Raw genomic sequence first — 25,334 nt, forward strand, 5'->3', positions numbered from 1 at the left:
CCAAGACGGCTAGACCCCTACCATTTCACCAACTCCCACGTGGACCCTACAAAACCACCCTCTCTCTTTCTTTTTCCCAACCATTGTTGGTGAGAAAATATTTTATATGGTGAGGTGGCGCAACAATTACAAAATGACATCTTCTATGTTCAACGACAGATGACCAAACCCTCCTTTACATTGAAACTAACAAAAACTTACGCACAACTTGTTCAATGTAATTTAGCTATAGTTGAATTAGAATTTATTAGAGGCCTCACTTACGTGATTTGATTAGAAGGAATTGCAATTTCACAAAATTGTAATTCTTTCATTTTGTTGAATTGTAATTCATGGGGTACCTCATGAATTGCAATTATATTCAATAAATTTGAGAAAGGAAAAATATATGAAATGACAATATTACCTTTGGTTGTTATTACTAGCTATTATTATTACACAAGGGTATTTTAGTCTTATATTACTTTTTTCCTTCTCAATTCCAATAATTCTGTTTCTCGTCACCAAAAAACGTAATTTGAATTCCTACTTTATTCTCACCTTATTTTTTTCCCATCGAATTACAATTCCTTTCCCCCTTAATTCCTTCCTTCCAACCAAACGCTCGATTAGTTAAAACAAATATGAGAGGTTTATATAATTAGTCTAGTATAAATTGAGAAACTTAAGGTGTGTTTGGGTTGCACAAGGGAATTGGAATCGAAATGGGAATCAAATACTTGTAATGTTGATGGGTCATGGTGATACTTGGTTGTTTTGGGTCTCCCCCTTTCAATAGATATACAAATGGATTTTGGTGAAAGTATTTTGCATGTATAGTAGCAGGATGGAATTAGAATGATTACCAATATTGATGTTTGGTTATGTATGACCCTATAATGAGAATAAAAGTTTTAAAAATACAAAAATAAAAAAATAAAAAAATAAAAGACAATTGGTCCTAATATATTAACATCCAAAACACTAAAATGAACAAAAAAATCAAAACAAATTAAAAATCTAAAACCACTAATTCAAACTTAAAACTCATATATTACCAATAAGATGGAATGATACTCAGTTTTACTTAGGGAATATAATTTTTAATTGAATGAGTAATCTAATCTTATAGTTGTATTTAAAAAAATTATTAATCAAATACTAACTATAATTTTAATTCTCATTCTGTCTGTATAAACCTATGAACCAAACACGCTCTTAATTTATAAAAGATAAACAAAAAGGTTTAAAACTTTGGTACGATTAATGCTGTCATACTTCATGCTCCACGTACAAAGAAACCTAAAACAATTCAAGCACCCACCTAGCAGCTGCCACTGTGTATTTTTTTTTATGAAAACCAATTAAACTTTTAATAACCTTCGTTTTTTTTATTCATTAATACTTTTTAAAGAATGATATAATATTACATTTTCTTCATAAATATTACATTTTCTTTTATAATTAACAACCACTTACAAACATTACTCATAAGAAAAGTGTAATACTTCTGATAAAAAAAAAATGTATTATTTTTACATCAAAATATAAAAGTATTACATTTTTCATCAAAGCATTGCACTTTCCATTATAAGTAACAAATACTTTAGTTTATTCCTGATTAGTATTACATTTTTCAGCAGTATTACATTTTCATATTGGACTTGTCCCGCCCTGTCTCATGAATAAGGATTCGTGATACAAGTGTGATCCCACTTCAAATTGAAAACATTAAAAGATTTTTAAAAATAAGAAAAAATGTCAAACAAACCACTGAACTTATCATTTTTCTTTTTTACTTAAAGAAACATTTTTTTTTTTTTGCAATTAAGTGATCAAACAAGTAAAATATATGCAATGAGACTTTTTAAATATTTCTAAATCTAAAAAATATCTCAGTTGTACATATTTTTCTTGTTTGATGGTTCTATATATTTTTTCCCATTTAAAAATTAATTAATTAATTTGAACGAATACCAAATTAATTACAGAGTATTACTTTTTTTTTTAGAATTACAGAGTATTACCTTAGCTTTAAAATTGTAATTAAATAAAAATCAACAAAAAAAAACTTAAAATAAAATAATATTTCATTTTTAATCTCATGAATATTATACATTTTCACATTTAGCTCTCATCTTTTAATTTGACCATACTTGATCCTTCAATTTTACTTGCATTATCATATTTTGTTCTTTGTTACCGTTGATTTTATGACTTTTAGACAGTCGAAGACTGGCCAACACAATCATTAAAATAACAAGTATATAAGAATAGAAAATATAAGTATTGTATTGTTGAATATTGCTTGTCCTTTCCCCATGTAGGCAAATTATTATGTGGACCATGGTCGACATAGTGTTGTGTTGAAATAAATTTTAATATACTAAAAGTACATTATTTGAATATTTAATGTACATTATACCAAATAATGTACTTTTTTTGAGTACCCAAATAATGTACTTTTATTACTCAAATAATGTATTTTTCATGAATATAAGGTACAATTTTAATATACTAAAAATACATTATTTGTATATTGAATGTACATTATACCAAATAATGTGTTTTATGCACAGAAATAATGTACTTTTTATTTATGGTTCACACAACTGTATGGACCATGGTCCACACAATAATACTCGGCAAATTATAATGTGGAAACGTGCACACCTTGTTCCACAACGGTGTCGTTTTCAACAAACATGACGTCGTTCTAATTAAGAAAAATTATTTTTCACTTGCCATTAATGGTGTTTCTCACTTCGCAATCTCACAGTTTATAAATTATGAATCTATTGTATTTAAATTATGAATCTACAATATTAGGTTTGTGAACATGTGATAGAGCTATATGTTCATAATTATAGAGCTATATGTTCATAATTTTCGATGTTCATATTCCCAATTGTTGGACTCTGTTTTCACAAATCACAGAATTATATGTTCATAATTTGATAACTATACAATTTAGAAATTATGAATCTACAGTACAGAAATTATGAATCTACAGTACAGATATTATGAATCTGCAGATAGAAATTATGAATCTACTATATTGAAATTATGAATCTACTGTATTTAAATTATGAATCTACGGTTTAGAAATTATGAATCTACAGTATAGATTTAATGAATCTTCTACAGTATAAATTTTATGAATCTACAATATAGAAATTATGAATCTACAGTATAGAAATTATGAATATGGAACCATGCCCACCTTCCAAGATAGACACGATGCCACAACATAATGTTCCATAATACTCCCCCAAGTATTGACAGACGTTATGCCATGGAACCGTGTTCACCATTCATGGTGAACACGGTTCCAACGGTGTTAGTGCACCGTTATCTTTTTTTTTTTTTTTTTTAATTAATTACGTGACTGCCTACACATTCACTTTGGAACCATGCCTACACATTCACTTTGGAACCATGAGATTATGAATTTTCTGTTATGAGATTATGAATTTTCTGTTATGAGATTATGAATTTTCTGTTATGAGATTATGAATTTTCTGTTATGCGATTATGAATTTTCTGTTATGAGATTATGAATTTTCATTACATTCATAATTTCGGAGTTTCGGACATTCATAAATTATGAATTCATGCATGCACATTCACTTTGGAACCATGCCTACATATTCCCGTCCGAAATCACGGACATTCATAAATTATGAATCCATGCCTGCACATTCACTTTGGAACCATGCCTACACATTCACTTTGGAACCATGAGATTATGAATTTTCTGTTATAAGATTATGAATTTTCTGTTATGAGATTATGAATTTTCAGTTGTGAGATTATGAATTTTCTGTTATGCGATTATGAATTTTCTGTTATGCGATTATGAATTTTCTGTTATGCGATTATGAATTTTCTATTATGAGATTATGAATTTTCATAAAATTCATAATCTCATAACAGAAAATTCATAATTTGATCAGTAACGCGCCGTTAACTCCACATCCGCGATTTTTTTTTTTTTGCCTAAAAACGACGTCGTTTTGACTTGTGTTCACCATTCTCGGTGAACACGATTCCACGGCATAATTTGCGAAGTATTGAGGGATGGGGTCAATTTATATATATTTTGGGCTAAGAGCCCAACAAGGAATAGAAATTCTAGACTGCTTCCTATTGGAAGTCCTAATTATATTGAAAGTGATGGTTCTCAAGATAGACCAAATCCTTGGTACATTGAGAATAATAAACATAATCCTATCGAAACTCCTTCGCTATCTCTTATTGGGCATCCCTCTTGAGCTTCCTTGATCCAGTTAATTTGTTGGGCCGGTCCATTCAGTCAGCCTGATACACCATCCATCAGTTATAATTTTTATCAATCAATTTTAATTTTTGAGACAATTTGATAATTTAATTTTTTATTAGTACTTAAAAATTTCATAAATGACATAATAATTAATATAATATGAAGAAGTTAATTTGTCATTTTAATAAAAGTATATCAATTAATTATTTATTATATTGTTTAGGAAAAATTACATTTTGGTCGTCTAGTTATATTAGTGGTACAGACTTAGTCCCTGAGTTATATGTGTGACTATTTTTAACCCATAAGTTATGTATATGTATGGAGTGGCATTGTAATCGTTGAAGGACCAAATCAATTACTTTATTAAGTCGTAAATTAGTGGTAGAAATAGTCCCGAGAGACTAAAATCGTCATTTGTTCATAACTTAATTAAAGATGATCATGCGTATAACTCAATGAATTGAGTTTGTACCACATTTATAACTTAACGACCAAAATGTATTCTCTATCGTTTATATATATTTTTTAACAAGACGATGAGATTAATATGGTAAAGTTATCAACTTGTCTTCAAAATTAAAGGCAATTAGACAAAAATTATAACAAAAGATAAATGTGATCATGTTAGCAAAATTGGCAAACTAAATATAACTCCGTATCAAATTAAAACAAGAATTAAATAAATATGATAATGTCTGAATAATAAGGTCGGTAAAATAACTAGAGAGAATTTGAGTAAACAATCGTTATACTGTGGATCAAGATCCACCATAAGCATTATGAAATCTAGTCAGATTATGTAAATACAGTTAATATATTATATACTTTTAGTTAACAGATTATGTACATTCAATTATAGTTATACAAAAATGAATGTACATAATGTATTAACTAAAAATATATAATATGTTTACTGTAGATACATAATTTAGAACATTGTTCACTATAGACTAAGGTCCACAATGAATATAGCATACCCTAGTCCACAATATAAATTATGTTGAGTGAAGTAGTAAGTAACATTTGGATTGTACGCCATTGAATCCCAACCCTTAATTATAGGGCTGTGCGTCGGACGGTTCGGGCGGGTTCAGTTTTCGGAATGGGAATCCGATCGGTTTTCGGATTACAGCTATTAAATCCTATCCGTGTTTTTTCTAAGTGTAAACTTATCGGATATATAAATCTCGGATTTCGGACGGTTTGCATCGAATTACGGACTAAATCGGATATGTATTAAAAATTCATAAAAACTACAAATTAACTACTAAATAAGTAAATCAACACTAAATAAGTTGTAACTTGTTAACTTCTAAGTAGTAAGTATTAACTACTACTAGTAGTTAACAATTTACAACTTCAAAATCACAAGTTCACAAATCACAACTAAAAAGTTAGCCCTATTCGGCTATGACTAATGCCCCTATAAGGCTAACAGCTAACAAGTAACTTGTTACAAGTTAATGAAGCTAACAACTTTACAGCTTACAACTTACAAGTTACAATTCAAAAATCAAAAACAGTTTATAGATTCAAATTCTCAAAAAATAAGCTGTTAAGGCACCATTCAAAAACCAAATGCAGCAACAGCCAACAGCAACTCAGCAAACCAGCAACTCAGCATTCCTCATCTTCCTGCTTAAGGTGCAAATTTAAATAGCAAATAACAAAAAGAAAAAAACTGAAAAGAATAACAGTTTAACATTTTATGCTCAAAAATCCAAAATAGGCTCAGATTGCTGTTGTTTCATATCATTAAGATTTGAGGGAAATTGCTTCTAAAATGTTGGAACTAAATCCAAAACTTGAGCAACATACCAACCCCAAGTCCTTTGATTCAGACAAAGGTGGAAGCATCATCATAGCCCATACTACTGCACATACCTGTCAAGCTGTAACCTGATGTTCAAATGTTCAATCAAGTGGAACTGTGGAAGGGGCTGAGGCACTAAAATGCACTTACATAATTGAATTCATAAGACATAAATAAAAACAGAATGGTAATCTAATTTTCTAAGAGAACACAATAACAACTAAATATAAAACTGAGAGCAGAATGAATGAACACTACTGCAATGGTTGGTAGGGAAGTTCCAGCAGTCCTAACTCCAGTTGGCAACTCTGCAAATAAAAAACACATATTAATTATCATACAAAAAAATACATAATAATAAGTATCATAAAATAAATACATAATAATGAAAGTATTTAAGTAAACTACTATTACCATTCTCAAGCCTTTCACAATCATCAATATTTTCTTCAATTTGAATAGGTTGATTTGGTAATCTCAACCAATCTTGTGTACAAATTAAAGCTTCCACAATCTTAGGAGTTAAGGAACTCCTAAATGGATCCAACACTCTACCACTGGTTGAAAAAGCACTTTCAGAAGCCACAGTGGATATTGGAACTGCAAGAATATCCCTTGCCATTTTAGAGAGAATTGGCAGTCTTTCAGAGTTCACCTTCCACCATTTTAGAATATCAAAATCAACCTTATCTTCCACAATGGCCTCACTCAAATATATTTGCAGGTCAGTCTGTTTAAGGCTTCCACCACTCTCCATCCTTTGCTTTTTCAATTGAGATTTCAACTTACCTTGTGGCCTACCAACAGTTACAGCACTAGGCTGCACACTCACAGAGACAGTTTGAGAAGGTTGGGCAACAGCAGCTGGTTCAGTGTTCACATCCACAGAGTAAGTGGCAACATAATCATTGTACAGCTCAAGAAGTGCAAATTGGACCTTCTCAAAATAGGCTTTGCCTTTCTCATCACCATAAAGTTGAGTTAACTGGGCAGGCATGTACTCAACCTTATCTCTAGGATCCAAAATAGTGCCAAAGAAGATCACACAGCTCATTTTTTCAGGGTCCCCCCAATATTTCAGAAACTTAGTGTTCATTTGGGTGCCCATTACTTGTAAAAAAGCAAATAATTAACATTAGTTAATATACATATTTGTTAAACAGTAAACATTTCACTTAAGGAATGGAATTTACCTTTTCAGATCCAGATTCACCACCAGTCATGTCATCTAACATGCAACTAAGATCAGAGATCTCACTGAAGAAAGTGTTAGATGTAACATAAAGAGAACCAGAAATTCTCACAATCATGTCATAGAAAGTTTTTAGCAGAGTTACAAAACTGTTCACATCAAACCAATCCATAAAAGTAGGCACAGAGGTACTAAGGTCATCAGAAAATGAGGGATCATTTCCCAAATAGGCATCAAAGACTGCCTGGTACTGGATTGCAGTGTTCAACATCATATATGTGCTATTCCATCTTGTAGGAACATCCAACTGCAAAGCTGATTTGGCTTCCACCCCAATAAGTTCAGCAAGATCTCTAAATTTTTTTAGCCTTGCAGGGGAGTTCCTAACCCATCTAACTGCTTCCCTAACCCTCTTAACTGAAGTATCAGAAAGCTTCAACCCATCTTGCACCACCAGATTCAGAATGTGGGCTATACACCTCATGTGCATGTACTTAGACCTTACAGAAGTGGTACCCCAAGACACCAATTTACTCTTAAAAAATCCCATGGCAGTATCATTGGAAGAGGCATTGTCAACTGTGACAGTAAAAACATTCTTAATACCCCACTTAACCAGACAAGTTTCCAAGGCCTTGGCTATATACTTTCCCCTATGAGATGAAACAGGGACAAAGACTATGATTTTTTTGTTGAGCTTCCACTGATCATCAATGCAATGTGCAGTAATGCACATGTAGTTTATCCTCTGTACAGAGGTCCATGTGTCAGTGGTTAAGCTGACTCTTTGGGAGCAACCCTTAAAAATTTGTTTAAGGACTGATCTCTCATCTAGGTATCTTTGGAATATATCCCTTGAAACTGTCCACCTAGAAGGGATTTGGAACCTTGGGTAGGCAACTAGAATAAATCTCCTAAACCCTATCCCATCAACAAACCTAAAGGGCAACTCATCTACTATAATCATCTCACACAAAGCCCTCCTAATGGCTTCCTGATTAAACACCCATGTGCCTAATTCCCCCATTACCCCTTCAGAACCCCCTGGTGCAGAGGATGAGATAGCATTGAAAGTCAGAAGTGACTGCCTTGTATCCTTCGAGTGAGGATTTTTAAGACAGGCCACCATATGATATCTTAAAGATGAAGTGCCATGTTTTTTTGGCTGACAACAAAAGATCTTAGAACAATATATGCACCTCCCCTCAATCAGATTGTCCTTTTTATCATGTATCTTTACAAAGTGCTCCCACACCCTGGATCTGGACTCAACCTCTTTTCTCTTTTTCTTTGGAACAACAGGAGTCACCTGAGGCTGCTGAGGTATCCCAGTGCCTTGGGGTTGTCCTTGTCCCTCCTGAGTTGAAGGTTGTGTTCCAGAACTAGGTTGACTGATGCTCTCCATCTAAAAAGATGGGCATCAAGTCATCAACATTCAGATTTCAAACAATTGTTTGTCATACAGAATAACAGATCAAGCATTCAAGCATACAAACAATTGAAAGAAATCCAGATTCAGACACTTCTTTGTGTTATCATCTATCAAGATTTCATAATATTACATTTACATATTTACATTATGCACAAACAGTTAAGAACATTTAAGGGTCATACATCCATAAACGTATTCACAAAGAAATCCAGATTCAGAAATTTTATCCAGTTCATCATTATCAGGATTTCAGTTAAGGGCTTCCACCATTTCACATTTAAGCCTTTAACTGTTTAAGGGACATCACAATTCAGATTCAACCATAATATATCATAATACAACACATAAATCACAAATATAGAACTAGGGTTTGGGTTTAAAACAGCTTCCACCAAAATACATCAGAATATAACACATAAATCACAAATATAGAACTAGGGTTTGGGTTTAAAACAGCTTCCACCAAAATACATCAGAATATAACACATAAATCACAAATATAGAACTAGGGTTTGGGTTTAAAACAGCTTTCACCAAAATAGATCACACTATAACACATATATCATCATATAACACAAATAGATCAAAATACAGTGAATAATCATAAATATAAAAACTAGGGTTAGCGATTTACTTGTTTTCCCCAAATACTCCCCGGAGAACAAGGGTCTCTAACCAGTAATCACCAGAGAGAAAGGTTTCCACCACTCTAAGCCTCCAACGGCCACCGGAGAATCAGACACAGCCGGACAGTGCACAGGTCTCAACGACTCAACGAGTAAGTGAGTCACTGAGATTAGAGAAGAAGAGAGGACTCTGAGAGACTGAGATTCTGAGAGTATGAGAGATTGAGAGTATGAGCCACAGTCTCACACTCTCACAGAGTCACAGAGAGAATCGGAGATTCGGAGTAGAGAGAAGTCAGAAAGAATGAGAGATTGAGAGAATTAGGGTGAAGGGTCTCAGAGAGTGGAGTGTAGAGGGTTGCGCAAAAGCTAAGGCTTACATATATAATAGCCTTATACGACGTCGTACCATACTAAACCCTTAGCAAACCCTAGGAAAGATCGGATAGTTCGGGCGGGTCGAATGCGTTTTTTGCCTACCCTATCCGAACCACGTAATCCGGCGTCGTTTCACTTGGCGGATCGAATTTGTGATGTCGGATTCGGCTCTAGTTCGGATGGGTTGCAAAGGGGCTGGGGTCGGGCGGTTTTTTCGGGTAGGGTCGGTTTTGCACAGCCCTACTTAATTACCATTCAATTATAGCTAGGTGGAATAATTAGCTGCATGAAAATCATTAAATGCTAAAAATAAAATTGTATTAATTAATCATATAAATGAATAATTTAACAGACATCAATCAAACAAGAGGGAGAGAGAGCATTTAATACCCCCAAATTTTGACAATTCATACCATCATACTTGACTATCCTACCAACTAGCCTTTTGGATAATGTAACTCTATTCCCCCTGATATTATTTCGACTTTTGCTTAATATTTCCATTTTTTTTTACATGGTAAAAACTAAAAAGTAACACCATTAACAAATATCAATAATTTATTAATGAATTCATCATCCATAAAATTTTGGATCAAATCTGGAGGGGGGAATCATCATCCATAAATTTACCTAACAAAGCATCAAACATATAAAGTTTTAGAATAAGGGTGAAATTTACCAGTAATTTAATCAATTTCTTTTAAAATATAATGCGCGACTATTCTGTCATTAATATAGTTAAATATGTAGATATTTATAGCGATAGTCATTTCATTGGATTATGGATATTTATAAGGATCACTATTCGAGGATGTACGTTGAGTAATTATACTTCGCCTTGTGATCCTAGTAAACAAAAGATCACAATGAGGTAAACCGGTCAATAGATTACTCTCATTGGGATATATATGACCACGATTTTGTTCCGGTTTCAAACCGCCAGTTCACAGTTTCAAGAGACGATAAACCAGAATCGGTGATTCCGATTTGAACGGTCGGTTCAAACTTTTTTCTTTGTGTAAATTCTATTTTTAATATTTAAAATAGTCCAAATTAAGAATTAATTTTTTTTTTTAATATTTCTTTTTCCGGTCCGAAACCAGAACATTTTGGGTACCGATTTTGAACAACCTTCCCTATAATTCTAGTTTTGATTCGGTTTCAATGTCTAGTACAGTTCGAATCGAACCGTAATTATTCTTGACTAGAGGTCGAATTTAAAAATTTATAACTACCAACTAACAGTTTGACCAATTTAATTGTGGTTACCCGTAGGATCCATTGATGAGGTGGGAAGGTGCTGCGTTGATGCACACTTGGTGAGGACTGAGTCAAGTGGATCGGATATAGAGCAAGTTGCAGAGCCTCCCTTTGTTGAAGGAGCCGTTGCTTTTGAATGGCAAGTGCCACGTTCCAAGACCACCACACTATACATACATTACACCTCATATATACATATACATATACTCTCAATATACTAATTCATCATGTACTTCCACTTTAATGGTCAACACATCATTTAGTGCTATGTCAATTTCATAAGATAAAATATTTACAAAAATATGTTCACCAACTCCCTCCCACCACCCCTTATACTCTATATATACCCCAATTCAAACCCATTAAAGGCAGGGTAGTCGAGTTTCTCATTATCCATTACCCTATAATAAATTTACAATTTACAAATCGTTCACACTTTCCTTAAAATCGATCAGCCATCAGAGATTATTTGGGTTCGTTGGGTATAATGGCTTTGACTAATGATCATATTCACGGTGACATTTTGGAAGTGGTGCTTTCGTACGTGCCGCTTGTGGATTTGGTGCCGGCGTCGGCTGTGTCAAAGTCATGGAACTCCGCCGTGACGGCGTCTCTCCGGTGGCTCAACAAGCCGAAGCCGTGGTTGTTGGTTCACACGCAGAGCACGCGGTGGCCATACGAGATGGCGACACGCGCCTACGACCATCGCTCTTGCGCGTGGGTGGAGGTGTCGAACCCGGCCGCCAAGTACGTGTCGGCCCTCCGTTCCTCGCACTCCAACCTGCTTTACATGTTGTCCCCGACGACGTTTTCGTTTTCCTTCGACGCGCTCAACGTCGCGTGGCGCCACGTCGAGGCGCCGAAGGTGTGGCGGACGGACCCCATCGTGGCGCACGTGGGCGGCTACATCGTCGTCGCCGGCGGCACGTGCGACTTCGAGGACGACCCCCTCGCGGTGGAGATTTACAACGTGGGGGCTGGCACGTGGGAGGCGTGCGAGTCCATGCCGGCGATTCTTAAAGATTCGTCGGCGTCCACGTGGCTCTCGATCGCCACCGCCGCCGATAAGCTCATCGTCACCGAAAAACTCACCGGCGCTACCCACTGCTTCGACCCGGAGACGAAGAACTGGTCCGGACCCTACGATTTACGCCCCGATCAAAGGGTCTCTCTCTCCATCATCGGATCCTCCGAAAACCGGCTAATTCTAGTCGGAGCAATCGGGGACATCGGGAACATCGAAGGGATAAAAATATGGGAAGTCAACACCGACAACTTTGAGTGCCAGGAGATCGGCGAGATGCCGGCGGGTTTTGTCAAGAAACTGAAGAGCGAGACGTTTGGAATATCTTCCATTAGCCTCTGCATGTCGGGAGATTACGCCCACATATACAACGCGTCGGAGGCGGAGGAGGTGGTGGTGTGTGAGCTGGACGCCGCCGCTGGAGGCTGCGAGTGGCGGAGCTTCAAGAATGTGGTGGCCGGAGACGGAAATAACAGAATGGAGAGGGTGGTGTTAACGTCGTCGGAAGTTTCTCTGGGCGAATTGCGGCGAGCTATGGGATCGGAGAAAGCTAGGTTTACGGTTAAGATGTAAGGTGCGAAGTGCTCTGTGGTTTGATGATTCCGGTCTAATCCCAAATGAGGATTGTATGTTGTGTTGTTTGGTTGAGGGAATATCGTATCCGCAATCTCATGTTTGGTTCTAAAATTAAACTATAGTGCCCCATTTGCTCTATGCTAAAATCCTAAAAAATATCATCCATGCTTCTACCAATCTCATGGTTTGGTTTGAAAATTAAACCATAGAGCCCATTTGCTCTATGCCAAAATGGCAAATACCATCATCGCTGTTTTCGGAATGAGCGATTATTCCATCTTTTCATCACAAGTTAATATGTACTTATATTATAATTTTATCAAAAAATTATGATTACACGTAAAGTATTGATGTTATTTAAGTTGAAAAAAAATTAGCCATTGTTTTAGATGGGGCCCAAGAAAGTGACAGGGTGGTAGGTGAAGAGAAACTGGAGCCAAAGGAAAAAAGTTGGGGGAAGTGTGACTGTGCAGGCTACTTAAGAAGTTGAAATTACTTGTTTGATCTTCTTTGTTTGTTTTTCTACCTTTTAAAGATTTTTATTAGTTGGGTTGATTTTGTCACTCCATTTTCATCCATTATTCAATCGTAAGTATTTCTTTTTTTTTTTTTTTTTTTAATATTGGACAATTCAAATCTTATTTTGTTGGTAACATATCACACGGTTGTGAGTGCTGAAATGGGGTACAGTTTAATTTGCACCAATATATCCACCAACTTAAATACATGGTGGGCCACTGAGGTTTTAATTTTCAACAAATTAATTACGAAAATGAAATAATTGGTTTATATTTGATGGAATTAAATATTACTTTTTTGCTCAATATAAATATCACATTAGAGGATTTTTTTTTTCTTTTTTAAAAGCAAAAATCGATATCTTATTGATAAATGGGTCTGGAAATTTCTTCTTCTTTTTCTTTTTCTTGGTATCTTATTGTTATTTATATCTCACAAAATACAAGCATAGGACTAATTTCAACAATTATTAAGGTTTGCAATGTTTATCCTTAACACTTTTGTCTATAGTCCTTAACAACTGTCACATGGTTATGTTAGATATAATGACAATGAAATATTTAATACCAATCAAATGAAACTTGTTCTAAAGAGCTAAGTGATTATGTCCACAAACAATTAGATATGCAATGTCTCTTTCTATATATATGTGTGTAGTAGGTCACAATTATACATGAGCCTAGTTTGCTCATTAATGTTCTTACTAATATAATTTTCTGTGTCTAACCCCTCTTTTAGTGGGCATTTAATTTGTTACTTGTGAATTTAAAAGGTGGAAAATAATTCTCACATTTGGTGTAGTTTTTGACTTAGAAAAATTTAGGTCAATAGGAATCACATTCCAAATTTTAAATGGCTTATTGAACCAACTTTATTCAATTACATATTTATCATTTTTGGTTCCACACTGACATGTTAAAAATCTATTACAAATATAAGGAATTGGACACTCTCACCATTACACATTCTTTATCAAAATATCCAGGTACGTAGTTAAAATTTTTCAATTCATAAGTAATCTGATTTGTCATTTGATCTACTGCATATATTATCTTTGTGTATATATATAGCGGCTAACTAAAAAAAAAGAGAAATAGTGCACGTGTATAGATGCATATATGTCATATTATACATACATACATACATGCATACATACATACATACATATATATATATATATATATATATATATATATATATATATATATACATATATATATATATATATATATATATATATATATATATATAGATCATATAAATGAAAAAAATTAGCAAGGTCGAGTCGGCTGGGTTAACTCGGCTAACTCGACAGAAATTGACGAGTTAACTCGGTGTAATCGGCCGAGTTAGGCGCTAGGCGGGTGCCTAGGCGGCCGGTTTCCTAGGCGGGCGCCTAGGGGGAAAATCGCCACGGCCAAGGGGCGCCTAGCGCCTAGGCGCCGATTACTCGGTGCCTAGGCGGGATTTTTACAACCCTGATATATATATATATATATATATATATATATATATATATATATATATATATAAAAGAAAGTTTAAATGCGGCGGGGTCTTCCCGTGCGGCGGTGCGACGGAATTTCAGAATACACCAACAGTGTTAACAATATGCACCAACAGTGTAAAGAAAACACACCACAATGAAATGCAATAAAATATCAAAAAAAACACAACACATCCAAAAAAATACACCATATAACTCACCACCCCCAATGGAGTATTTTCGAATAGTGTAGGGTGTTTTTACTCACACCTAATGGTGTGTGTTTGGTGATGCGTACCTAATTTTCCTCTGTTTTTTATGGTGTATTTTCCTAACGTTGATGGTGTATATTTGTTGAACTATTGGTGATGCCGCACCGCCGCACCGCCGCACCGTAAGACACCGCCGCACCTGAACTCGGCTATATATATATATATATATATATATATATATGCACTATTGCAATTTTTGTATAGTGTCGTACTGCATATATTATGTAGTGATGTACGTGTATATATATGCAGTGTATAGTATAGAAAGTTCAAATCTTTTCTTTGTATGCATGTTCACAAAGATGCTTCTAGACTAAGAAACAAACCTTTCCCTTTGTATGATGAATTAGTATATAACAAGAATATATGAGACATTTTAAAAAGTTTTATGGATAAGTTTAAACGAACCAAACATGTTAATTAAATTTTCAGTTTATTTAATTGTTATGTTTTCAAACATGTTAATTATTTTTTCTTGAGAAAAATTATTTTTGAAAAATATTTTTTCATGAATTTAATTGATTAGAAAGTACCAAACAACCTCTTAATATACTATTACTTTTATGTATACAAAGAATGTTTGATTTACCTACTGAGGCTCTATCTTCTTCCTTACCAAATCTCTATTTTAATTATTACTCTCTTCGTCTCAAAAATATTATTAAAGTTTGGGTTGCACACTATTTAAGCATTTTCAAAAATATTGTTGCATACATATAGATTCGAACATCTTCCACTTGAGTCAACACTTTTTTTTTAGTAAAAAGAACAATTTTTAATATATAATAAGGACAAGTGTTCAAAAATAAAGAGGATATTACAAACAACTATGTAAAGACAGAGAATACCATCATTGAAAAGAGGTTGAAGTAATAACAAAAATGGTATGAATTATTATAAGACTCAACTAACTCCTATGAATGAGTTTTCAAATAAATAAAACTCCTATGAATGAATTAATGCATCTAACTCACTCAATTAGTGAGATAGAGGAAATACATGATAAAGACATGTAGAGATACACCCCCTATTAGGGGAGAATTGTTTTGGGTAGTTGGGTATGTCTAAGTACTATTACAAGTTTTATCACAAGTATGTGCATGATATGGATGGTTGTATTCTAAAGAACGAGATAAATGACTTGAATTGATTGGCTAGGGATAATCTATGAAACTTTGTTATGGAAGATGATGGCCGGGAACAATTAGTTGAGGAATTGAATGTCTAGAAGAAAACGAAAGGGTTAGATCGAGGAAAGATAGAAGAATTAAGGAAGAAAAAGAATGACAAATGAGAAAAACGCTAGGAGGGAATTAATGATGTAGGACAAGAAAAACCGTGTCAAGTGATAAGTAAAGAAAAGCTCTCAAGAATCAAATTAACTCAGAGAAACTTTTATATTTTATTCAAAAATTAAACTTTCTGGGTACAAGTTTGTTTAACTATGAAACTAGTAAAACTGAAGAGTTGCAAATGTTAAGAGCATGCATAGGAATTATAGAATAATCATAATGAGAATTGGAAATATTAATAACATTTAATAAAAGAGCCACCAAAAACTCCATGTCTCTTAGACTTGCTTCCCGCCTGCAAGTGACCATTTTTCTTTTATTGCCTCAACTAATGTACCACATCATTCTCTCTTAGTTGCAAAAGACTAGCCCTGGAGTCATCATACAATGTCAGTTGACCGGAGTAATTAATATATGAAAGTATAACCATGTTGAGTGGCTTCAATTTTATTTTTTTTTTTGTTTTTTTGTTTTTTTTTTTTTACGAACCTTAAAATAAATATATCACTTAAGGCTCAATTTGTGAAATGTCTCCCTGTGCACATGATCTTTATGCATAAAGACCATAATCTTCTCACCAACTCCAAAAATTTGGTTGCATTGCGTTTTGTTACCTTGGTCATTACTGGTAATATATTTTGCTTGTTTATTTTTAGGAATTTGTAACATGCTATCAACTCTTGAACATCAATCTAAGAAGGTCTGATCTCTGAATCAAAATAGCCATTAAAGCTAAGGTTGGTAAATAAGGCTTTCGATGGTACTGGCTTTGCATGGGAAAAGTTTGATGTTGGGTTTCAATCTCAAAATCATCACTACTGTTATTTTGAATCGATGCTAACATATATTGTCGAAGAGGAAATCGAATTGCATCATTTACAAGTGGGTTTCGTCCCTAGCTAGCCACTTGAGGAGCTCTATTTTCATTTATATGAAGACTGGTATTGTTAGGATCAGGTATGGAGCCAGAAAATTAATTGAGTAGGGGTGAAATTTAAATGACGATAGAAATATCAATTACAAAATATCAAATTGGGCATAATAATGTTAAAATACAAAATACTTTATAAATTACAATAGAATATTTTTTATATAGATTACACAATAGTTAGAGTCGGAGCTAAAAATATACTTGTGTGGGGTGAAAATGTGAAAAGATTTATGACAAAATATGAAACAAAATCAATTAGATAAAAAAATTTGAATAACACTATATTCGATCATAAATACTTTTAATTTTTATTTTTTTTTTAGTTAGATCAACTTTAAGTTTTTCTAAATTAATTTGAATACAATGAAGTAGACTAATGAAGTAGATCAACTAATAAATTAATTCGAATAAATTTATATGAAGTATAATATAAACTTGTGTACTACATTAATTAAATGATTCATAAAAGTAGACTAAAAAAATATTTAATTTAACTTGGAAAGGAATAATGAAAGAGATAAAATAATCAAGTGTTGTTAATGAGTTTTGAACCCATGACCATATACTTTTTATTAAAATTAAATTTAGAGTTCAACTAACTAAACTACTCAAACAATTAATACTTTAAACATAAATATAAATTTTATATAATATTTAATGCTATATATATATATATATATATATATATATATATATATATATGTATATATATATATATGTATATATATGTATATATACATATATATATATATATATACATATATATATATATATATATATATATATATATATACATATATATATATAAAGGGGTGGGGTGGGGAGAGTGGGGGGCTAGCTCCGTCCATGGTTAGGATGTCCGTAGTATATTAAAACTAAACAGAATAAATTGTATTTAAATACGTTTGTTCGTGAACAATATTAAATCAATACTAAACAAGCATGTCCGTGAACGTTATCAAACGAACACTAAACGAGGTTGTTTATTAACATTATTAAACGAACACTAACAAGCTTATTTATGAGCTCATAGCAAAAGAGCCTACAAATGTTCAGACTCTGTTCGTTTATTAAACGACCTCTAAAATTTGATCATTTATGTTCGTTTACCTTAATAAACACGAGTAGTTTACCGTAAGCCCGGTTCGCAATCCCTCTTAACATGGATCAAGGAGGATGCTTAATGCAATAAAAATATTTGGAAAGAATAGTATTACTCAAAATTAAAAATGTATCAATATATATCAAACTTTCATTTTAAATTTGGAAAAATTTTGGGTCAAAGTACCTATGAGATCCCTGTACTATAGCGTTTTGTTCAATTTAGTCCTTATACCTTAATTTTGTTCAATTTAGTCCATGTACTATAAAAAGTGAAACAATTAAGGACAATAATTGATATTTATGTATTTATTTTGGACATATTATGTAATATATTGGTGGTAAAAATAAGTAATTTTAAATATTAATAAAATAATATAGGAGTTGACATGTAAGTATGATGACGTGACAGATAAGATGTTAACGCCACATCAGCTATTGTCCTTAATTATTTCACTTTTTAAACTACGGGGACTAAATTAAACAAAATTAAGGTAGAAGGACTAAATTGAACAAAAGACTATAGTGCAGGGTCCTCATAGGTACTTTGACCGAAAATTTTGATATGATTTTTAGGCTGTGTTTGGAAACCCGGAAAATGATTTCTGGAAATCATTTTCCGGGTTTTTGGTGTTTGGCTACACTTGGAAAATCCAGTCAACGGAAAACATTTTCCGTTGACTAGGGAAAATGAGCTCAATTTGGCGGAAAATGACTTCCGCCAAATTTGGGCGGAAGTCATTTTCCGCAGTTCCGCCGGAAACCATAGCCATGGTTTCTGGCGGAACTGGTTTCAGCCAGAAACCATAGGCATGGTTTCCGGCGGAACCCAGGTTGTTTTTTTTTTTTTTTTTTTTTTTTTTAAAGATTTAAAATGTATTTTTTATTCAGAATAAAATATTTAATTATACCATTCTACTCATTTTCCAGAAAATGAACCAAACACACCAAAACAGTTTTCCATATGCAACCAAATACTTGAAAAGGAAAATGTTTTCTGAAAAATGACTCATTTTCCAGCTTTCCAAATGGACCCTTAGTGGAATTGGTCTTACTCCGTGGAGTTAACAAACAAACGAAAGAAAGAAAGTAAAGGGTACATATAAATAAATAGTCCAATAAAAACCAAACCGGATCCGTGGCGCAATGGTAGCGCGTCTGACTCCAGATCAGAAGGTTGCGTGTTCGATTCACGTCGGGTTCAAAACCCAAATCAAAATCTGGTTAGATTTTTATCCCTTTTTAAAATACTCCGTAATATAATGTTTTCCTGCCTAAGCTTTCTTAGCTAAAAATAGCAATTGAAATCAAAATAAATAAATAATTTATTAATTAATTAATTAAAATAAATGGATATATAAAAATACACACAATCTATATCTATATTCTATATTTATTTATTTATTTATTATATATAAAAAACAAAAGAGTCTTATAGTATTAAGATTTGCGTAGTATTGTAAAATAGTGTAATACAATTCATCTACAATTTTACATTAAAATTCATATTCTAATATTATAAAATAGTGTAATAGAATATATTGTTTCATACTCTCATATTCGTACTACAATTCTACTTTAAAACTAGTATTTTCACCCGTACGTTGCACGAAATGAATTTATTATAATATTTTAATAATATTTGGATCGATATATAATTATATAAATTATAACAACGAATATTATATAGTGCAATTAATGAAATGAGTTGGATGGATTATGTTTTCTGATGTTATCCTTGCTTGATTTCGATTTATGCAATTTATACAATTATAATTTATAAACTTGTTTTCAAAAAAAAAAAAAAAAAACAAAAAAATTATAAACTTAGTTAGACAAATATGTCTAACATTTCTCATCTGGACGACTTAAACAATGCAAATGTCCAATGATTTGTTTCAACATTTTCATTAATATATTATTAATACTACTGAACATCATGAACTGTTCAATGGTTACTGTATTGAACACCATGAGTTGTTCTTATAAATGCATAACATTAACTCCACAAATTCATGACATTAACTCCACAAATTAAGCTAAGCAAATATCTAAAATGATACACTTCAAACGCAATTATTATATTGTATATATATATATATATATATATATATATATATATATATATATATATATATATATATATATATATATATATATATATATATATATATATATATATATATATATATATATATATATTGGTTTCACTTTTACACTTCCAAAAATGTAAAATTAGAATAAAAGTGGCAGTAGCCTAGTGAGTCATTTACTTCAATTCACTGAAAATAAAAGATAGTAACTTCATGTTGACAATCTTTTATAAGTCTGTGATAATCTATCAAACTGATAGCAACATACAAATAATGTAATAACTTATACCAAAGACTTGTAAAATGTATGGATTCTATTGAATACCAATGAAATATACAAATTGGGAAAATGCACAAAAATTCAGTTCTAAAACAAATCACTGAGCTTGCAGATAGAGAATATACCATGGGTTCGACTTCCCCGTACGTTCCGTGCTCCTGTTTGAGTTGGGGTCAAACGGTTCGGGTCAAAAGTCGGGTCAAAGGTCAACTAGTCAATGGTTGCACCTATATAAGGGTACCTAGCCTTTTGGAAAGGGGTTCCTTCCCCTCTTCTCCTCCACTCTCCCTCACTTTCTCTCTAGACTTAGATTCTCTCTCAATTCTCTCTATAAAATGCAAGAACAACAATGAATAAAAGGTCTCTTTGAGCTATATTGCCATCCTCTCTCTACATTTTGATATACTTTGGTACAATTCTATACAGACACGGTACATGCAATATATATCAAGTAGTACATGTATCACTTGCAATATATGGTTCTAAAATCTAAAAATATAATAAGTCTCAATCTAGGTTATACCCCTGGTTTATGTCCGTTTGTTCTGTTAATTTTATTTTTTTTTTGTACATTATGCTATCAAAATTGCACTACACATTTTTTTGGACAAAAATACTGTTATAACTTATGTTATCTTTTCACATTATTATTACCATGCACATGATTAAAACGGTACATATATTATGAATTATCTCTCCCGTACAGTACCGAAGGGGCAATATATGTACCATTTTGAAAATTGAGGGGCAACATTTACACCACTAATAATTTAGGTGTGACATTGATAATTGGCATATTATGGATGTAGATAAATTTCAATTTTCCCCAAAAGGAAAAAAAAAAAAAAAGTAAACTGTCCAACAAATTTGCTAGCCACATGAACAACTCAATCCAATAAACAATGCTTTTTTGGGATGACACATCATCTTGTAAATGGTGACTTTGCTGGGATAATCTCAGCCTTATGGTGTGAGAGTGACAACTGAACTCATCTATTCAATATCTGAAAACGGGAATAAATAGGGAACAAAGCACATAAGCAGGAAACTAGTTACAGAAAAACCTGAAGACTAGGCAAAAGACTAACAACCACTAACTAAGTCTCAACACGCCCCGCAAGATGGAGGAACCATTGGTGAGACCAATCTTGGTTCTGAACTTAGTAAACAGCTGATTGCCAAGCGACTTAGTCAAAAGATCCGCAACCTGGTCAAAGGACTTCACGTAGCACACTCGCAGTGAGCCAGAAGTAACCTATTCCCGGACAAAAAAATAATCAAGAGCTAAATGCTTCATTTGCGAGTGAAAGACCGGGTTCTTACACATGTAAGAAACACTCAAATTGTCAGTAACCAAAACTGGAGAAGACGGTAATCGTACCCCAAGCTCAAGTAGCAAATTTTGAACCCACATAACTTAAGCAGCGGAATTAGCAAGAGCCCGAAACTCAGCCTCCATAGAGGACCGAGACACAGAGTGTTGCTTATCAGCTTCCAAGACACAACATTTGGACCAAAATAGACAACATAGGCCGTAGTTGAGCGATCCCCATCATGAGTGCCACCTTAGTCTGAGTCCGAATAGGTCACCAAGGAAAGGGACCGACCCCTGCGAAAATGCAGTCCATGATATAATGTACCCTTTATGTAACGAAGCACCCGTTTCACCGATTGCCAATGAAGCTCAGTGGGTGAGGACATAAATTGAGCCAATCGGTTGACTGCAAACGAAATCTCTGGTCTGGTAATAGCCAAGTACTGCAACCTGCCAATGGCTTGTCGAAACATGGTGGCATCAAAAGCTGGTGAAGTAGCGCACAAATCCACAGAAGTACTCATTGGTGTTGACACCTCTTTCGCCCCCGTCATACCAAAATGTTCCAAAACGTTAACCACATACTGAGACTGCGATAAAAACAGACCACTGGTGGTAGGAACTACTTCAACACCTAAAAAGTGATGAAGCGGGCCCAAATCTTTAAGCGCGAATCGACGCGCAAAGCGACCCACAAACGCACTAATGAACGCATCATTGTTGCTTGTCAGAATAATATCTTCTACGTACACTAAGAAGTACACAATTACAACATACGAGCAGTAGATAAAAAGAGAAGAATCAGCTACGGATTTCTTGAACCCAGACAGAATAAGGAACTTAGACAGCTCCAAGTACCAAGCCCGCGGGGTTTGTTTTAAACCATAAATCGCCTTCCAGAGCTTGTAAACATAACCAGGAACCTGTTGATCAACAAAACCAACCGGCTGGTCCATATATACTTCCTCGAACAAAGTGTTATTCAAAAAGGCGTTGTTCATGTCCAACTGTCGGAGCAACCACCCCTGCGACAAAGAAATGGTGAGAAATAACGCGAATGGTCGCCGGTTTCACCACATGACTAAACGTCTCGAAGTAGTCACGACCAGGCTCCTGCAAAAATCCTTTCGCCACCAACCGGGCCTTGAACCTGTCCACCGAGCCATCCGACTTGCGTTTCACCCAGAAGACCCATTTGCAACCAATCACATCACGACTAGGCCGCGGCACTAAATCCCACGTTTCGTTCTTTACCAATGCATCAAACTCGGCAGTCATGACAGCCTTCCATAGCTCATTCTTTAACGCTTGAGACACTGTTCGTGGCTCAACAAATGAGGCGATAGGATGAACCGTGGCCAGATTCACAAATTTATCAGTGAAGTATCTGGGATTCGGCCATCGCTGTCGTTGAGGCCGGGACACAGCAAGAGGCTGAGAGGCTGGGACTCGGGCGTTATCCTCCGAGGTCGCCGACACAGATCGCATAGGATTTACAGCGGAGACACCGGGTACTGACGCAGTAGTTAAAGAAGCTAAAGCTGAAGCTGCTGCTGATTCTGAGGTCGCCGCTGCAGGCTCCAAGGTGGCGGCCGGTGGTTCTGAAGCGGCAGTTGCAGGCTCCAAGGTTGCAACCGCTAGTTCTGAAGTGGCAGCTTCCGAAGCGACAACTGCAACCTCTAAGGTTGCAGCTGCTGTTTCTGATGTAGCAGCTGCAGGTGTACCTGAAAGAGGATGCACGGTGGAGGACGTGGAGTCTCCAGGTGAGTGACACTGATTTGGCACGGGAGCAAGTGAGTTGGCAGTGGACGAAGTATTTTCTACACTGGAGGGAGACACTACAGGCAATGGAGATGCAACACTGAGTGGTCCTAAGATAGGAGACAAAACCGGCAGTGCTGACAAACTTTTATTGTGTGTGGAAATACCTTGCGACACTTGACTAAGTTTATGGAACGGAAATTCATCAGGCACAAACGAGACATGGCGCGAGAGACATATACGACCAGTAGCTGGGTCAAGGCATTTGTAGGCCGATTGACTCAAAGAGTAACCCAGAAAGACACACGAGATAGATTTGGGGTTTAACTTACCTGGAAAATATGGTTTTAGCCATGGAAAGCATAGACATACGAAGGGTTGAATTTTGTTGTAATTTGGCTCTTTGTTGAACAGTGTTTTATATGGTGAGGAGTTGTGTAGTATAGGAGTTGGCATACGGTTGATTAAATACACCGCCGTTTGAAAAGCGTATGACCAATACGAGGATGGCATGGACGCAAAGTGCAACACGCCATACCACTTTCTACAACATGTCTAAAGTGTGAAATGCCCTGACTATTAAATGTTGGAATTAACTTTGTGTATTTCCCGCCATTTTCTGAAAAAACAGAGATTATTCTGTACCTAAAATAATTTTCGACCATGACTTTAAATTGAATAAACACTCTATGAATGTCAGACTTAAGTTTCAAGGGAAATAACCAGACATACTTTTTGTAGTGGTCTATAAAATTAATGTAATACTTGAAACCATCTGCAGAGATTGTTGACGAACACCAAACATCGGTATAAATAAGTTCCAATGGTTTAGTACTAGACATTGAGTTAAACGAAAACGGCAATTTGTGGCTTTTATTTACATGACAAGAAGTACACGAAAATGTTTCAAGCGCATGCCGATCAAAAGGAACGTTATTACTTCTGAGAATGGATGACAAAACCCTGTGGTTGGGATGACTATATTGATGATGCCACTTAGGAACTGAGGATGTGACATTGACTTGACACTTCTGAGCAGGAATGCTGTAGACGTCATTCACGACCGGACCTCGCACTAGAGGTTTGCATGACGCCTGATCCTTAACAAAAAAATAAGAGTAAAAAAATTCAACCGACACCGAGTTAGTCTAACATAGTTTAGAAATAGACACTAAGTTTTTTTTTGTAAACTGGGAACGCATAAGGCATTTGAGAGAAGAAGAGGACGACTTGCAGATGGAAGAGAAACAGACCCTGTATGTGAGATACCCATGGACTTACCATCGCCCAGAACAATTTTGTCCGGACCTGTGTAGTCAGAAAATATTTGTAAAGACATAGGATCAATAATAGTATGGTGCTTGGCTCCAGAGTCCATCAGCCATGACTTGGATGCCGCAGGACTAGTAGCAGTAGTGTGCACCGTAGGGGATTGGTAGCCATTGTTTTGAGGGTCAACAACTACCACATTGTTTTCTTTCAAAAATTTAGCTAGTTTGCAGCAGTATTTCGCGTCATGTCCGGGGTAATCACAGTAATTGCAGTGCCGAGACGGACGGTTACCAGTATGCCATGTTTGATTGTGCTTTCCATTAGGCATATTCGCTCCACCTCTACCTCGACGATTATTGGAATGAAAATTAGAGCCAGTTGTACCGTTGAATCGTCGTTGCGTTGCATTGGTCATGGACATGTGAACCTGAGAGGCGGCGTCATTCT

General features: G+C 34.7%; 2 protein-coding genes and 1 non-coding gene across 3 annotated transcripts; 2 read left to right on the forward strand and 1 right to left on the reverse strand.

Moving 5' to 3' along the window:
- The first annotated feature begins 11,314 nt into the window (after nt 1–11,314).
- On the forward strand, nt 11,315–12,703 carry LOC109157450 (F-box/kelch-repeat protein At1g23390-like). The gene has a single exon (XM_019305358.1). It carries the CDS (start codon nt 11,453–11,455, stop codon nt 12,560–12,562), a length of 1,110 nt encoding a protein of 369 aa, XP_019160903.1. The 5' UTR covers nt 11,315–11,452; the 3' UTR covers nt 12,563–12,703.
- A 6,595-nt stretch (nt 12,704–19,298) lies between these two features.
- TRNAW-CCA lies at nt 19,299–19,370 on the forward strand. The gene has a single exon. It is a non-coding gene; the product is annotated as a tRNA-Trp (tRNA).
- Nucleotides 19,371–22,105: 2,735 nt separating this feature from the next.
- On the reverse strand, nt 22,106–22,810 carry LOC109157439 (uncharacterized mitochondrial protein AtMg00810-like). Its single transcript, XM_019305346.1, has one exon. The coding sequence runs from the start codon at nt 22,808–22,810 to the stop codon at nt 22,106–22,108; it is 705 nt and encodes a 234-aa protein (XP_019160891.1).
- Nucleotides 22,811–25,334: the final 2,524 nt, after the last annotated feature.

This window comes from Ipomoea nil, unplaced genomic scaffold (genome assembly GCF_001879475.1).
Source record: "Ipomoea nil cultivar Tokyo-kokei standard unplaced genomic scaffold, Asagao_1.1 scaffold2781, whole genome shotgun sequence".
NCBI classification, from domain to species: domain Eukaryota; kingdom Viridiplantae; phylum Streptophyta; class Magnoliopsida; order Solanales; family Convolvulaceae; genus Ipomoea; species Ipomoea nil.

What these genes read in the sequence shown, in the direction of transcription:
- LOC109157450 (XM_019305358.1), top strand. Translation starts at nt 11,453, where the DNA reads ATGGCTTTGACTAATGATCATATTCACGGTGACATTTTGGAAGTGGTG.
- LOC109157439 (XM_019305346.1), bottom strand. Translation starts at nt 22,810, where the DNA reads ATGGACCAGCCGGTTGGTTTTGTTGATCAACAGGTTCCTGGTTATGTT.